Here is a 14043-nt window from a genome sequence, read left to right as displayed (position 1 = left end):
CCTGATTACCACTCCTACACCCATGCTTTGCCAACATGAAGATATGACTCCAGTAATGATATCACCAAACCCTCCAGAGTCCAGAGGCAGTGTCCATTTGAGAACCAGATACATGACTCATACCTGGTGGAATCTGCTGGCTGTATACAGTATAAGATAATTGTTTTATGCAAATAGACTAGACTGCAGAGTGCAGCCTCTCCCATACTGTTGGAGTAGGAAAATTTAGAACTAGACACTTAAAGATTGTATTGTCATGTCCCAAAAATTACAAAATGCCTCAACTGGATATTATTTTAATCATCAGAATCCTAAATCCTAATCAGTATTTTCAACATTTGAGTAACAAACCATGGGAGCGTTTACCCTTTTCCCCCAGAGCTCTGTCAGTGGTGGCATTGTCTGAATATTTGAACATTCAGGAACTTCTGCCAGAAGTGGTCCTCCAACCAGAGTGTCAGGATGAGTACAGGTGGAAAATCTCTTCAGCAGGACAGTACACAGCTAAATCGGCTTATGAAGCCTTTTTCATAGAATCAACTTCCTTTGACGCTTGGAGATTCATTTGGAACACTTGGGCTCCAAAAAAATATTGATTATTTCTATGGTTGGCTGTTCATAATAGATGCCGAACAGCAGACCAGCAAGCCTGAAGAAGTTTACCGCACCCAAAGAGATGCCCTCCTTGTAACCAGCAGGAAAATATACCATCAAGGTGAGCACATACTTGAATTGTACTAATCTGTCCGCCTGGACATTATAATCAGATTTCCAGCCCCTGGAATTGGTTAGAGATATGATAAATGACTGGTAGAATTTGTGCCCTTGCCAGCTTCCTGATAGAGTGGCACGCCGAGGTATTTACAAGGAAAATCCTTTTTGTCGCATGGGAGGTGCTGCTGCACAACTGCCAGATCATCCAAAGAGAATTGAATCGGTGCAACATTATTCTTATAAAAATGTTAGTTTTGGGCCCTGAAGCTTTCACCAAACAGCTGCCATATACCCAAGATTAATTCCAAATCAAAAGCCACTGGTCAAAGAAATAGAACTACATCATCTGCATAGATAGAAACGAGGGGATGAAGTGGAAGGTGAGATGAAGGTTGCAGCAAACCCTCATCATTCGCCTCCTGAATTATGCCACTTCATAAACATCCATAATGATCACAAATAGCATAGGAGACAAGGGAACACCTTGTCTAAGCCCAAGCTGATGCTGAATTTCCTTCCCTGGAATATCATTGGAGTAAAATTTTAGTGGATGGAGAGACAAGTAGACCACAAATCACCCTCCTCCAAACGGGCCCAAAACCACATTGCTTTCAGTAAGAACGACCAAGAAAGAGTCAAATGCTTTAGATCTATCCAGTTTTAAAAGGATACGTGGTGCAAAAAAAATGCAAAATTTCATGTCGAAAAATATGAAAATATGGTACATGTAGATATTATATAAAGCATGGTTACTAGATAAACTAGCTAGCACCTCTGTAGAAGCACTACCACAACTGAAGAAAAAGTCTAAAGAGAGCATATTATCTGAAGTGCACAACGCCATGCACGCAGAATGTGCCGACTGCTGAGAGAGGCACCAGATTTTATTAAAGCATTAATGTGGAGAAGCAGTCACCCTATCAACTTTTCCCACCTGGATGATTAAACGAGTTTTGTCTAGAACTAAAACTCGGAGCGCTTGGACTGAGTAAACAACAGAAACATAATAAATCAACATAAACAGTCTTTCACTTGGAAATCCGGATTACTCCTACACAAGAAATCCAGCAATGCACTTGAAAACCCACTAACGCATATTGAGAGTAATCATATGGTAAATTTACTCAACCTTCAACTAACTCACAAGGTACATGAACTTACAATGTGGTATATTGAATATAGGTGTTACAGTTTACATGATAAAAACTTACGGATATCCAGAGCAATCATACAGCAAATTATTCAACCTTCCACTGACTGACAATGTGGTAGATTGAATATGAGTTGTTACAGTGTACATGGTAAAACAAAAAAGCTGGATAGTTCTTCATACCAAAATGCCAAACCGTACAGTCAACGAGGAAACTCAGCAGAATGTATCATTTCTTGCTCCATAGTGTAGCACCTAGAGACAGCCTGAGATGATGGATTAGCAACAAGCCCAATTTCAGCTCCCTTGGTCATGGTCAGGGAAGTAGATCTATACTCCGAGGATAATGACTGCTTGGTTTCTCTGCCCCTTTTTGACCCCTTTTTGCATGTTTTAGATATGTTAGCTTTTAGGAGCTGCAATCTTAACTCCACTTCTTTCATTTTAGGTCTCGTTTCTCCTTTAGTCCTTAAACACATCTCTGCAACCAAGGCAATCTCATCAATTTCACCTTGGCTGGCTTCCAACACAACTTGTGAATCCACCACATCCATAGTAGTTTTATCCCTTAGCGCTTGAAGGAAATAATGATGTAAGTTCTGCTTTTCACCAAGGCAGTTGAGGAAAATCGGCTTCTTCCTTGTTAGGAGCTCAACAAGTATCACACCAAAACTATAAACATCACTCTTCTCAGTTAATAAGCCTGTGTAATAATACTCTGGATCTAAGTACCCAAATGTCCCCTGCACAGCTGTAACCACACGAGACTGGTCAATGGAAATGGATCTGGAAGCACCAAAGTCTGAAACCTTTGTAGTGAAAGCATCATCCAAGAGTATGTTAGTTGATTTCACGTCTCTATGAAAGATTGGCATAGCAGCAGAAGAATGTAGGTAAGCAAGTGCTCCTGCAGCCTCTAGAGCAATCCTGATACGATCCTCCCATGTTAACCAGCATTTGGCGCTCAGATTGCCATGAAGAAGATCATGAAGTGTGCCATTAGAGATGAATTCATACACAAGAAGAGGCACCTCAGATTCAAGGCAACAACCAAAAAGTTTCACCACATTGCGATGAATTATCTGGGACAGGATGGCCACCTCATTAACAAATTGGTCAATCTCACTCTGCTCCACAATTTTGGACCTTTTGATGGCAACTACCCGTTGATCAGATAAAATACCCTTGTAAACTGTGCCGTGGCCTCCATGTCCGATGATACGTGTTGTGTCAAAGTTGCTGGTTGCTTTCTCTAACTCTTCCAAGGAAAATATTCTTGTGTTATGTGTAACACTTTCACTTGATGAGATCAGCTGTTCCAAGAGTAGGCCTTTGTTTTTCCGAAAGTATGCCCTTCGGATTTTCTTTTGACTGCCTCTCTTCCATCTTTTAACTAATACAATAGCAGCCAATGTAAAAAGTAGAACTCCAAAACCACTGCTAATTCCAACAGCAGTCCCTACATGAGTAATTGCAACAATTGAAAAGTTGTATTTTTGACAACTTTAGTGCATAGAGATATCGAATGATAAGGGAACTGTGACATACCCAAAAGAATATTTTGCCGTTTACTAGAAGTGCACTGCCTTCTTACTGGATCAAAAGATACACCATGAGGGCAGCAGCTATAACTTCCAAGGAAGTTATAGCATATCCCATTACAGTAGTTTGGTATCAAGCACTCATCAATATCTGGTAACAGAATTCCAAAAATTGTAAACTGGAGTGGACAAAATATATCTCACTTTTGATGAAGATCCTATTGCTTTGTTTCAACTATACACTCATTAATATCTACAAATGGCATACAGTCAAATTCAATGGATACCACACCACTCTTTTCAAATATGCCTATTCATGTTGCATAATCAAATGCATGCATATGTTGAAGAATGCGTACCTGTACATCCATTTTGAATATAAGGATTTCCTTCAAAACCAGGAGAGCACTTGCAACGATAACCAATATAGATCGTCCCATGTGTAACACCAAGGCACTCACTGTTTATGCTGAGGCATGCGTAAGTACTGTTTTGTTTTGCACTTTCACATGTCAAATTGGTTATTGACCAGCTCCAAGCACCATACTCTTCAGATAAGCCAGATTTCTCCAAACCGTAAATTAACTGCTGGCCAAAATAATCAGAACCACCATAGTATATTGATAAATAATTTGTGTTGGCATCTTCAGATTCTGAAAGCTTATTGACATACATGAGTCCTTCATCTAATGAAATATTTGTCACTTCATATTTTGCAGGTGGTTTTGCAATAAGAGTGCGATTGGATGTGCAATACAGTTGAAATCTCCTTTTAGCAAAACAGCCTGGCTCCAGCCCGAAAGGGAAAGGGATATATGTGCTGCCACATGATCGAGAACAGTTTGCTTTTGGGGTTGGGTTATACTCTGCTCCAGTTAAGAAAATTGTTGACCAAAAAGTATGTCAGAGATATATGATCAGTGACAAAAAGCAGAACTGCAGGGAATTGTGCGCATACCTTGTTTGCAATCATCAAGAAGGTAAGGATTGCCTCCATCAAAATTTCTAGAGCAAGCACAAGAGTAGCCTCCATTCTGTACATCCATACAATTGCTACTGCTGCATGCATACTGCGCCTTATTATCCAACTGGGCCCTTTTACAGTTGGGTTCATCTGCGATAACGGTTGAGAGGTATGCCCATGAAGAACCAACGATACTTGCATTTATTGTATCGGATAAGAGATCCATAATACTAAACTTATATGGACGGAAGCTTAAGAAAGCCTTGACGGTGATATGACTGAAGGGTTGTGGTACTTTATCGTTGTTCTTAATGATAGTCACTCTAAATCCTCGAAATGGCACCGGGAACGTGACAGTGCAACAACCCATGCCATTGCAGCTCCCTCCTCCTGTTGCTATCAGCATAGCCGCCATGGAGGAACACTTGCTTGTGCAATGGCCTACAAGGTCACCGGTGGCTGGATGGAACAGGTAGACCTCGATTCCGCAACCGAGGAACGCAAAGTAATTGTAAGACTCGATGTTGAGGTTCCGCCCTGGAGACTGCCAGGACAGGTTGTAGGTGCTGACACCTGGTGCCATGGGGATGTTGTACACAAAAGAGGCAAGGACAGTTCCTGAAGGATAGAGGCCGGTCACCTGAGTGGTGGTGTTACCCAAGAAGAGCTTCCAAGGTTTGGTGGTCCTATTGCAGGTGACCTCGAATCCCTGTCGGAAGCAGCCAGGCCCGATGCCAAAGGGGTACCAGATGCTGACATTTCCACAGGTTTTGGGGCAGTGCGCAAGACTAGCAGCAGAGGGAGGACGAGCTCCGGATGCGACCAACATGATGGTGGATGTTATGCTCCATATCAATACCAGCTGCATGGTGGTAATTGCAATTCCCTTTGCTGAACCCATGAGATGAGAGACAAGAAAACACCCCGTATTATAGCAAATAGCCTACCAATGGGTATGCGGAGGTTTCCTGCATACTCTTTACTTCTTTAGTCTTCACCGGCTAACCCCTCGTGGAAGGACTTGTTGCCAGATATCATTGTGGTTGACTTGAGCACATTGTTTTTCACTAGAACCAAGCACATCAGCATATACCATCAGTTCTGATGTGGACATACATCAATGACCCTGCTATAAAGATTTGTGGACTTCCTTGATCTTTGACAAGACTAATTGGCTTGGGTCATGCAACTCATCCACACAGGTGTAAAAGAAGCGTGTGAAAGTGATGCCCAATTGTAGCTGCTACTAGGTAATCCAAATTTCCAATTTCAGCATGTGCAGCCTCCAGGTTGTGTACATACTGCATACTGCGTGACGTATGAGCACTCGAACATGTAAATCGGGCAATTGATTATCCATAGGTCACTATCACAATACAAAGGTCTGGCAGGAAATCAAACCTAATTTCAATTCCTAGCTCCCTACTGTTCATCGATTTGGTGGAGTGCAGGAAGATGCAACCGAATTCCAAAAGGACTGTTTCCTTCCCTGCAACTTCACAAGACCAAAACTTGTGGGAAAAACACAAAAGCCATGTGCACGTGCGCCGCGTGGATTCTGATCTGGATGGGAGGAAATTCCTACCATGGCGAGCAAGGAGGAGTCGCGGGAGACTTGAGATAGCCATGGGAAACATCGTGCTGCTGCCGCTGGAGCGCACCGCAGCAGCAAAACTGTCGTTGCCGTGCTCATCGCCGAGGCGCTCGAGCGTGCTGACCGGCCCGCCGCAGATACTCCCGCCGCGCGCAGCGCGCGCTCGGTTCTCGCCCACGGCGACGGCGACGGCGACGGTTCAGCTCGAAAGCGCATTCGAAGACTACGCTTCCTGAATCTAAAAGCACATTATGGAAGAGCTGCAGGCCAAGGGAGGCAAAGGTGAAGTTGTCCATTTCAATAGCCTTCACTAACACCGAATATAATATAATAACTGGCTAAAAAGAATGCAGTGTCCGCTGTCCAGTGAACGGAGTGCGCGTTGGGCCTTCGTTCCTCCGCCGCTTTCCTTTCTCCGCTCCGCTCTCGGCCTTTCTCCTATCGGGCTGGGACGACAAGGCGAGGAGCCACCCTTCATCCTTGGCCTGATCTTCGTCGGGCGGCGGCGACGAGCATCTGACAGGTATGCCCGCCTATCCCCTTCCCTTCCCTTCCTGCTGTGCGGAATCCAAAAACCAGAACCCTGATGTATGCTATCTAAATTTGGATCTGACCATGTCATCTGCTAGACTTCGATTTTTTTTTTCAAATAATTACCGGGTGTGCATATGTACACCTATGTCTCCTAATACTGCGTCCGCCCCATATGCCATGGTTCCTGCTCCATTTTTCAATTAACATAGGTGTATTTTGATTTAACTAAAAGTCAAACTTCACAGCCTTTTGCTATCAGTTAGTCAAATTATAGGCATGCTTAGGACAAAAGTTGCATCGGTAGATCCATATTCGAAAGAATTTTAAGATGGTGTTGATTCTGTAGCAATTGACATTATATTGCCAGAGAAATTTAAGGTCAAAATCTTACTTTTGAAGATTTTCTCCTGAAAAAATACGTCTTCCTTTGATAGACTGCGAGAGTAATAAGCTGGTCACCGTATTCTTCAAGCGATATCACCTGCAAAGCTTAATGCTTCTGCTACCTTGAGTAATGTATCTTAATGTTTCATGCTGGACATAGCAAAGACTTGAGTAGTTTGATTACACATAGGGTCTTTTGTAAGTTCTTATATCTCCTGAATTCTTGATCCAACATTGGACCATACTGGTGGATCTAAACTTTGCATTCCTTTTCTTTCTTGTTTTAACTTTTCGTTCCCCATTGCACAATAGTTTTCTTTGATGAATTCAGTGGAAGGGCGATACATTTCCTGAAGCAATCCCTTTTTTATTTTCAATGCTACCACACTTAGTGCTTGTGAGTAAATCTGCACTTATGCAGATTAGCCGCGCACTCAAAGGGGAAAAATGAAGTGATTTTTAGATTTGCTTTATACTGAACTAAAAGGGCATGGCATTGTGATACTGAGAATGATTGATCAACAGCATTAATAAGACAGTGTTTTTCCTTGACGTTGAACTTCTACCTCCATGGTGCCATAGTGAACATCAATTTGGTGCTCTGTCCAAATCATGTTGTCCCTACCAGCGTTGTGGTGATGGTTCTGGCATTCCCTGTTACCTTCCTCCCCAATTACCAGACCACATGATTCTTTTTTTCTTTCTTTCTATCTTTTTTTTGGAAAGACCAAGAACATTGCCCGCATGAATAAGTAGAAGAGAGGATAACAGGTGCCAGAGGTGCCAAGTTTACCCTGCTCAGGCTCATGGCCTGAACAGGTGGAGCATCATATGAGCTCAAGGTGTTTTGCACCAGCAATGTTCCACAATCTGGCTTTGTCCTGAATTTCAGAGATCATCTGTGCTGTTTTCTTTTCTTGTCTGTTGAAACCAGAAGCACTCTTTCCTCCCAAAGGCTTCAAATGACTAGGATAGTGATCCGGGGAATTCCCTTTGTGGTTGTATATGTGGAATCCCAAGCAACCCAAGGTACCAGTCTGGTATGTTAATTGGTGGCCAGTAGGATGGATTGGATCAAGGCTCTGGCAAGGAACTATTTCTTTTTCTTATGGTTGTATCCTGGGCCTGTGTAGCTAACCATAACTTCTGGTGAACCTTACATTCCTAAAACTAGTATTGTCATGGAAATGGGATGCTATTCGTACAAGGACTATGTATAAACTGCAACCAGTGTTTGATAATACTGTGAAATGTCATTCTATGTTTTCCCTTGTTTGTCGCCTTTCTACAATTAATGAGTGTATTACAGTGAAAGTGAAGTATTGAATATAGGAGTAATTTGAACATAGTATATTTTTGACACCTTAATTGGTGATTGGCACGTCTGAATGCATCTTTTGTTTTTCCTTTCCAGAATCCTGTCTCCAGGCGCTGTAGAGGATATTCCATTTCCTTCAGTTCTTGGATAGGAATGGAAAATGAATTTCCTGATGAGGTTCTCAAGTCTGTTTTCCCATTATTGGATGGGAAAGATCTAGTCTTTTGCATGCTTGTATGCCGTCAGTGGCGTGACATTGCAAAGGATGATTACTTCTGGAAATGCATTTGCTCACGAAAGTGGCCGTCCATTTGCAAACAGCCTCCTTCTGATGCAAACTACAAGAAGCTTTATTTAACCTTCTCCCAGCCACCAACAATGCAGCACCTTCCTGTACCAAGGCTCACGTTTGAGGATCTTGTTTTTTATATCGATATGTGGCTTGAGGGATCCCTCATCTTTTCTCAAGCAATTTCAGGTTGCACCCTTCGAGCAGGCCTACAGTGCACTCCTCGCGGCATCCCAGATATACTTGCAGCACATTTGAAGTCCCTAGACTGCATCATGATGTTGGAAGTTGAACCCAGGTTATCAATCCCTATGGGACCAGCCATCACTGTATCTGTTCTTGCCCACCGCAAGGATTCCAATAAGATGGCTTGCATCATTAACAAGTCAACCTTCGATTACATCGACAGTAATGCTGCTCGCGCACTGGCATACGAGTATCTCAGGTTTTCACCCAGACACCCATTCATATCAGACATCCGGGCATGGATGTCCTTGCTTTTCCTGTACAAAGGAGACAACGTCGTCGAGGTATTTGGTATCGAGCTAGATTTCTGCGACGCTGCGAGGTCAGAAACTGAAATCCTATGGCTTTTGGATATGCTTGATTGGAAATAGAAGGACTTGTGACTCAACAAATGTAAAGAATGTTCGTGATTAGTTGATCTTTTCCTGTTGGGAGCATGTATGCTACTGAACTACAATCTTCTGGGCAGTTTGAATAAATGGCACCTGCTACTCCATGTGCTAGCTGGGCGCAGTTGTTTCGTAGTTTCTGTCCCCTGAAATTGTTGTCCATCTTCACATCATCCATGCAAATGTTCGAAGCATGTCTTGTACCGTTTGGTGGCTTGTGGCTAGTTCCTTTATGATGCCATCTAATGTCCCGGACTATGCAGTTGGTCGTCAATGAGTTTTGTACATTGAGTTAATTAAAACCTAAGTTCTGCTGTATGTGTCGCCATACCGACTCTTGCGGAGTCTGAAGCATGCAAGATAAATGTTACTAAAATGATATTTGTTCCTTTCACATGATGCGTCGTCATTCATAGGGTGTGAATGTGCACGGGCGGTTTTGCATATATTCTGTGTTCTGAAAACATACATGTCATAATATCATATGTCATGGATCTAACAAACGGCAGCATGATCTTCAATCACGTCAAAACGGTGAGAAAAATCGGCTAAACCATGAAACCCAGTAGTCGTTTTATTCCAGCTCGATAATAAGCAAAGCAAGCGTGTGGAAAAGCTTACAACGCGACCCGTCAAGCTTATTATTCAGCCCACCACGACGGTCCTGTCGAAAATCCAGCTGAACCGGGCCAGGCCGGGCTCCCCGCGGGCCGCCCTCCGCTGCGCCAGCTCCTCCATCCGCCGGATCTTGGGCGCCAGCCCGCACACGTACTCCTGCGCGCGGCGGCCCTCGCCGGAGAGGCCCGCGAGGTCCGCCACCCGCCACCGCCGCACGAAGTGCTCCACGAGGTCGCCGTAGTCGCTCGCCGTGTACACGCCGGCGCGCTGCGCCACCGCGGAGAACCGCGCGAACAGTGTGTCTCCGCCGCCTTCGCGGCCGTCCGACATGAGCAGCCCCGGCATGGTGACCTTCCCGCGCATGACGTGCGCCAGCGCGCGCACCATGCCGTCCGGGTCCACCTCGAGGAGCCTGGCGCTCGCCATGGTGTACCCCGCCTCGTGCCGCCTCTCGTCGGCGGCGATCACGCCGCAGATCTTGGCGAGAGCGCGGTCGCCGTGCTGCGCCGCGAGCCGCGCCGTGTGGCCGTGGGAGATGAAGGTGGCGCGCTCCTGGAACGCGCCGTAGATCAGGCTGTGGTATGGGCTCGTGGGAACCAGCATTTCCTTGACCCATTAATCCAATTAATTAGCCAACCGCTTGCACTTCGATCTCCGATTAATTAAAGATTAATTACCATGCCGTTGCGGAGGAGGTGGTGGACGGTGACCTCGACCTGGCGCATGTCGACGCGGCCGGTGAGGTAGAGGTAGCGGTTGAGGAGGTCGCCGTGGCGGTTCTCCTCGGCGGTCCAGCCGCGGATCCACCGGGCCCAGGGCAGCTTGCTGGAGCCCGTCTCGTCGCAGAGGCCCTCGGTGCGGTTGCCCATGCTCTGGTACGTGGGCAGCGCCTCCTCCGTGATCATGTTGCCCACCAGGCACACGAGCACGTCGTCGGGGAGGCACGCCGCGCCGGCGCGCAGCTCGGCGAGCCCCTCCTTGAACGCCTCGAACGCCTCGGCCTCCGCGCCGCCGCCGTCCGCGGTGGACAGGGGCAGGTAGTCGTGCGGCTGCCACGCGGACTCCACGGGCGTGAGCAGCGGGAGCATGTTCTCCGCCACCCACCCGTTCAGCGACCGGATGGCCTCCACCTGCTCCTGCGGCACCGGCGGCCACTGATCCATTATCTCCTCGCCGCCGCCGGCCGGCGCTAGCGGCGTAGCAGCGGTGGTGGCTGTGGTTGCGGCAGCACTCAATCTCCCTGCCGCCACGCCTCTGCTGCAGGTGGACGCGCATGCACGCAGGGCGTGCACACTGGGCGCCGCACGCCCAAGAAATGGTCAGTACTCAGTACGTTCTTCTGTCGAGACATGCACAGAAAAACTCGTGCATTCTTCTGAGCTGACTTTCCAGACACACTACTATGAACAGGTGAGTGTGCCCCTTCTGTTTTTGTTCTTCTGGTTTCATTATTGTTCTTTACTATTTTAAGCAACTTAGTGATCGAGGAATTTTTCCAGCGTTTGGATGTAAAGGAAACAACATGCACTTGCAGCACCACTTGTGGTATATACCTGTTGGAGTGTGCTGGGGAGAGGAGCCTGGGTGCTCCTCTCGCCGGCGAGCTCGAGTAGCTCCGGCTGAAGGGGCGGCCGAGCTTCACCGGCGCCGCCGTAGCCGTCAGCCCCTGCGCCGCCATTTCCAGCAACACCTCCTGCTGCTGCTTTGGCAAATGCCTGCGTGCGTGCGTGGCACACACGCACACACTATTTATAGGTCGAAACCGAGGTGTCTAGCCGTCTACTACTCATCATAGAGGACGATACAGATAAGAATTAAAAGATACAGGCATGGGAGTATGGGACGATACAAGATTGATGAACAGTAAGCCCACGTCCACACTCAACCAATGCATTAAGTGCGCATGAATTAATGTTGCGAATATACACTGTGGTGTCTGTGCATGCATATATTATTATAAGGGCTGGATTAAATATGGGCTAATTACAAAACTAATTGCACAAATGGAGTGTAATTCGCGAGACGAATCTATTAAACTTAATTAGTCCATGATTTGGTAATGTGGTGCTACAATAACCATTTTGCTAATGATGAATTCATTAGATTTAATAGATGCATCTCGCGAATTAGCACAGGGTTCTGCAATTAGTTTTATAATTAGCAATTAGTTTTATAATTAGCCCATATTTAGTTCTCCTAATTCACATCCGAACATTTGATATAACACTGTTAAAGTTTAGCACCTCGTATCCAAACACCCCTAAGCGTAGATACTGGTGCGCATGTGAGCGACACAGATGCCTTGTCGGTCGATCGATTAGATATTTTGATGGGAAACTCGAAAAATCGAATGTCTATATATATACATCTATCTTGAGACATGACTTTCAACTTTCATGCGCATAGGTGTTCTCCGTGTACTCGTCCGTCCAAAAAAATAAGTCATTTTAGATTATTCTATGTCAAACGTTTTTTTAAGTTTGATCGAGATTATAGAAAAAAAAACCTAACTAAAAATGCGATTTCTAAAGATTTTGTTACATATATTTATGATATGAAATAAGTGCCATTAAATTTATCTTGAGATATATTTGTATATTGTACCTATTTGATGCCATAAACATTGATACTTTTCTTTATAAATTTGGTCAAGTTGAGAAAGTTTGACTTAAGATAAACATAGAATGACTTGTTTTTTTGGGATGGAGGGAGTATATGCTAGTACGCTAGAAATTACTACTCCCTCTATCTCAAAATATAGCTACGTTTTAACTTTTCAAAGTCAAGTCTTTCCAAATTTGACTGTGAATAGAGAAATAGAAATAATTATAGAGACTAATAACGTAAAAATAATATTAGTACATTTATCATGAAACCAACTATTATAATATGTAACTTTTTTCTATTTAAAATAAATTATTTTTAGAGATATTGTTGGTAAGCATAGCTATATTTTGGGAGGGACGGAGGGAGTAGTTGCCAAAATGTCAAAAAAAAAAAACAGCGACACCAGATGAAATGTACTACTAGCGATAGGCACCGGTAACACACACTAAATGGGATAATATACTCGCTTCGTCTAAAATTATTATTCGTTTTACACCTTTTGACACGCACCTGAAAATATATTTATGTTTAGATACATACTAAAAGTGAGGTATCTAGAAAAGTTAAAACGAATAATAATTTGGGACGGAGAGAGTATCTCCTAATGTTCTATTATTATTATTGGCATCACACTCATGCTCTAACGTATATCCTTCGTCTAGCTCTTGGCCACCGTCGGCGCTGGGATCCGGGACATTACTGGCGACAGAACGCAATGCGTATTTGTACGTTTTGAGGAAGGGAAAACGTCTTGTGTATGGACCACCGTCAATTGATAAGCCAAGGTGGACGAAGGAGAGTACGAGGGAACATGCTGCAGAGATGGTAATTATGCATGGTTATTCGTAATTCGAGCATTTGATGGATTTTATCCGATAAGTACGCAGGTGCAGAGTTGGATGAAAATAAATTTTGTCAGACTTATAGAGGTCATCGAGATCTAAAAATTTATAATTAATTATTTTTTCATTTGAGATTGTTTAGATGCATAAATATTCTATACAAAGTCTCAGACTCATCGAACGATCTCAGAAGGAAATTAGATCAACATTAAAGATTGACGAGATATAACTTTGCAATTGATAACGTGTTCACTTAAGAGTGTCAAATATGAAATACAGAATTCATACATGTTAAGTTAAAAAAATAACATCAATTAGACAATCACAAGTTGCTATGTAGATAAGGTAGTAAGAACTAAGAAGGCAATTCGTGAGCCTCAAAATCTCCAAAAATACACATTTTGATTTTTTTTTTCTTTAATATCATCATCGATTCTAACAACAAATTGGCAGTGATGCCCGTTTGGAACCGACGAGAAATTTCGATATTTGGTATCGAATCTGCAAGCCTAAGCTGCCTAGTGTGACGGATCCACTTCGAATTTGCTTGATTAGAACATGATTAGGCCGCCTGATATGCGACATTCATGCCTTAACCAAGTAAACACGAAGTGCTGTCAGATTTCATCCGATTTAACCACTTGAACAGGACCGAATAGCAAACCCACACGAAGGTGAGCGGTTCCAGAGAATACAACAAGTCCACTGAGTTAACAAATTAACCATTTAGTTTGTCCATAAAACAACATCAGAGTTTACACGGTTCAGAAGAAAAACAACAGAAGGTAAAACAACGCGCAGAAGCTACTTTGTCGGGGTCGGACATCCCTGGTGAGGCCAACCGGAACATCAG

At 44.2% G+C, this 14043-nt stretch overlaps 3 protein-coding genes across 7 annotated transcripts; 1 reads left to right on the top strand and 2 right to left on the bottom strand.

Moving 5' to 3' along the window:
* Positions 1-210: 210 nt before the first annotated feature.
* LOC101782010 (wall-associated receptor kinase 2) lies at positions 211-6237 on the bottom strand. Of its 5 annotated transcripts, none has more exons than XM_012842754.2 (7): positions 5955-6237; positions 5771-5864; positions 4364-5677; positions 3765-4271; positions 3413-3556; positions 2048-3323; positions 211-1233 (listed from the first exon to the last, which is right to left on the bottom strand). In XM_012842754.2, the coding sequence occupies exons 3-6, from the start codon at positions 5268-5270 to the stop codon at positions 2068-2070; spliced, it is 2814 nt and encodes a 937-aa protein (XP_012698208.1). In that variant the 5' UTR covers positions 5271-5677; positions 5771-5864; positions 5955-6237; the 3' UTR covers positions 211-1233; positions 2048-2067. The 5 variants fall into 5 exon arrangements, with proteins under 5 accessions (XP_012698208.1, XP_022679114.1, XP_022679113.1 ...); XM_022823379.1 differs by having other exon boundaries at positions 5771-5858; XM_022823378.1 differs by having other exon boundaries at positions 5771-6237.
* Positions 6238-6330: 93 nt separating this feature from the next.
* LOC101781598 (F-box protein At5g39250) lies at positions 6331-9328 on the top strand. Its single transcript, XM_004983935.2, has 2 exons — positions 6331-6486; positions 8296-9328. Exon 2 carries the CDS (start codon positions 8353-8355, stop codon positions 9103-9105), a length of 753 nt encoding a protein of 250 aa, XP_004983992.1. The 5' UTR covers positions 6331-6486; positions 8296-8352; the 3' UTR covers positions 9106-9328.
* Positions 9329-9576: 248 nt separating this feature from the next.
* LOC101762461 (acyl-[acyl-carrier-protein] desaturase 4, chloroplastic) lies at positions 9577-11444 on the bottom strand. The gene is made up of 3 exons (XM_004986838.3): positions 11295-11444; positions 10419-11034; positions 9577-10347 (listed from the first exon to the last, which is right to left on the bottom strand). The coding sequence occupies exons 1-3, from the start codon at positions 11417-11419 to the stop codon at positions 9769-9771; spliced, it is 1320 nt and encodes a 439-aa protein (XP_004986895.1). The 5' UTR covers positions 11420-11444; the 3' UTR covers positions 9577-9768.
* Between the last annotated feature and the right edge of the window lie 2599 nt (positions 11445-14043).

Source organism: Setaria italica, chromosome IX (assembly GCF_000263155.2).
Source record: "Setaria italica strain Yugu1 chromosome IX, Setaria_italica_v2.0, whole genome shotgun sequence".
Lineage (NCBI taxonomy): Eukaryota > Viridiplantae > Streptophyta > Magnoliopsida > Poales > Poaceae > Setaria > Setaria italica.
This window is presented reverse-complemented; position numbering and strand designations above follow the sequence as displayed.

Excerpts from the sequence above, each read along its gene's own strand:
- LOC101782010 (XM_022823378.1), bottom strand. The coding sequence starts at position 5,270 with ATGGGTTCAGCAAAGGGAATTGCAATTACCACCATGCAGCTGGTATTG. Across the intron at positions 4,272-4,363 it reads TCTTGATGATTGCAAACAAG|AGTATAACCCAACCCCAAAA; the intron begins GTATGCGCACAA and ends TAACTGGAGCAG. Across the intron at positions 3,324-3,412 it reads ACGGCAAAATATTCTTTTGG|GGACTGCTGTTGGAATTAGC; the intron begins GTATGTCACAGT and ends TTACTCATGTAG.
- LOC101781598 (XM_004983935.2), top strand. The coding sequence starts at position 8,353 with ATGGAAAATGAATTTCCTGATGAGGTTCTCAAGTCTGTTTTCCCATTA.
- LOC101762461 (XM_004986838.3), bottom strand. The coding sequence starts at position 11,419 with ATGGCGGCGCAGGGGCTGACGGCTACGGCGGCGCCGGTGAAGCTCGGC. Across the intron at positions 11,035-11,294 it reads TCCCCAGCACACTCCAACAG|TGTGCACGCCCTGCGTGCAT; the intron begins GTATATACCACA and ends TGCGGCGCCCAG. Across the intron at positions 10,348-10,418 it reads ACCTCCTCCGCAACGGCATG|GAAATGCTGGTTCCCACGAG; the intron begins GTAATTAATCTT and ends TAATGGGTCAAG.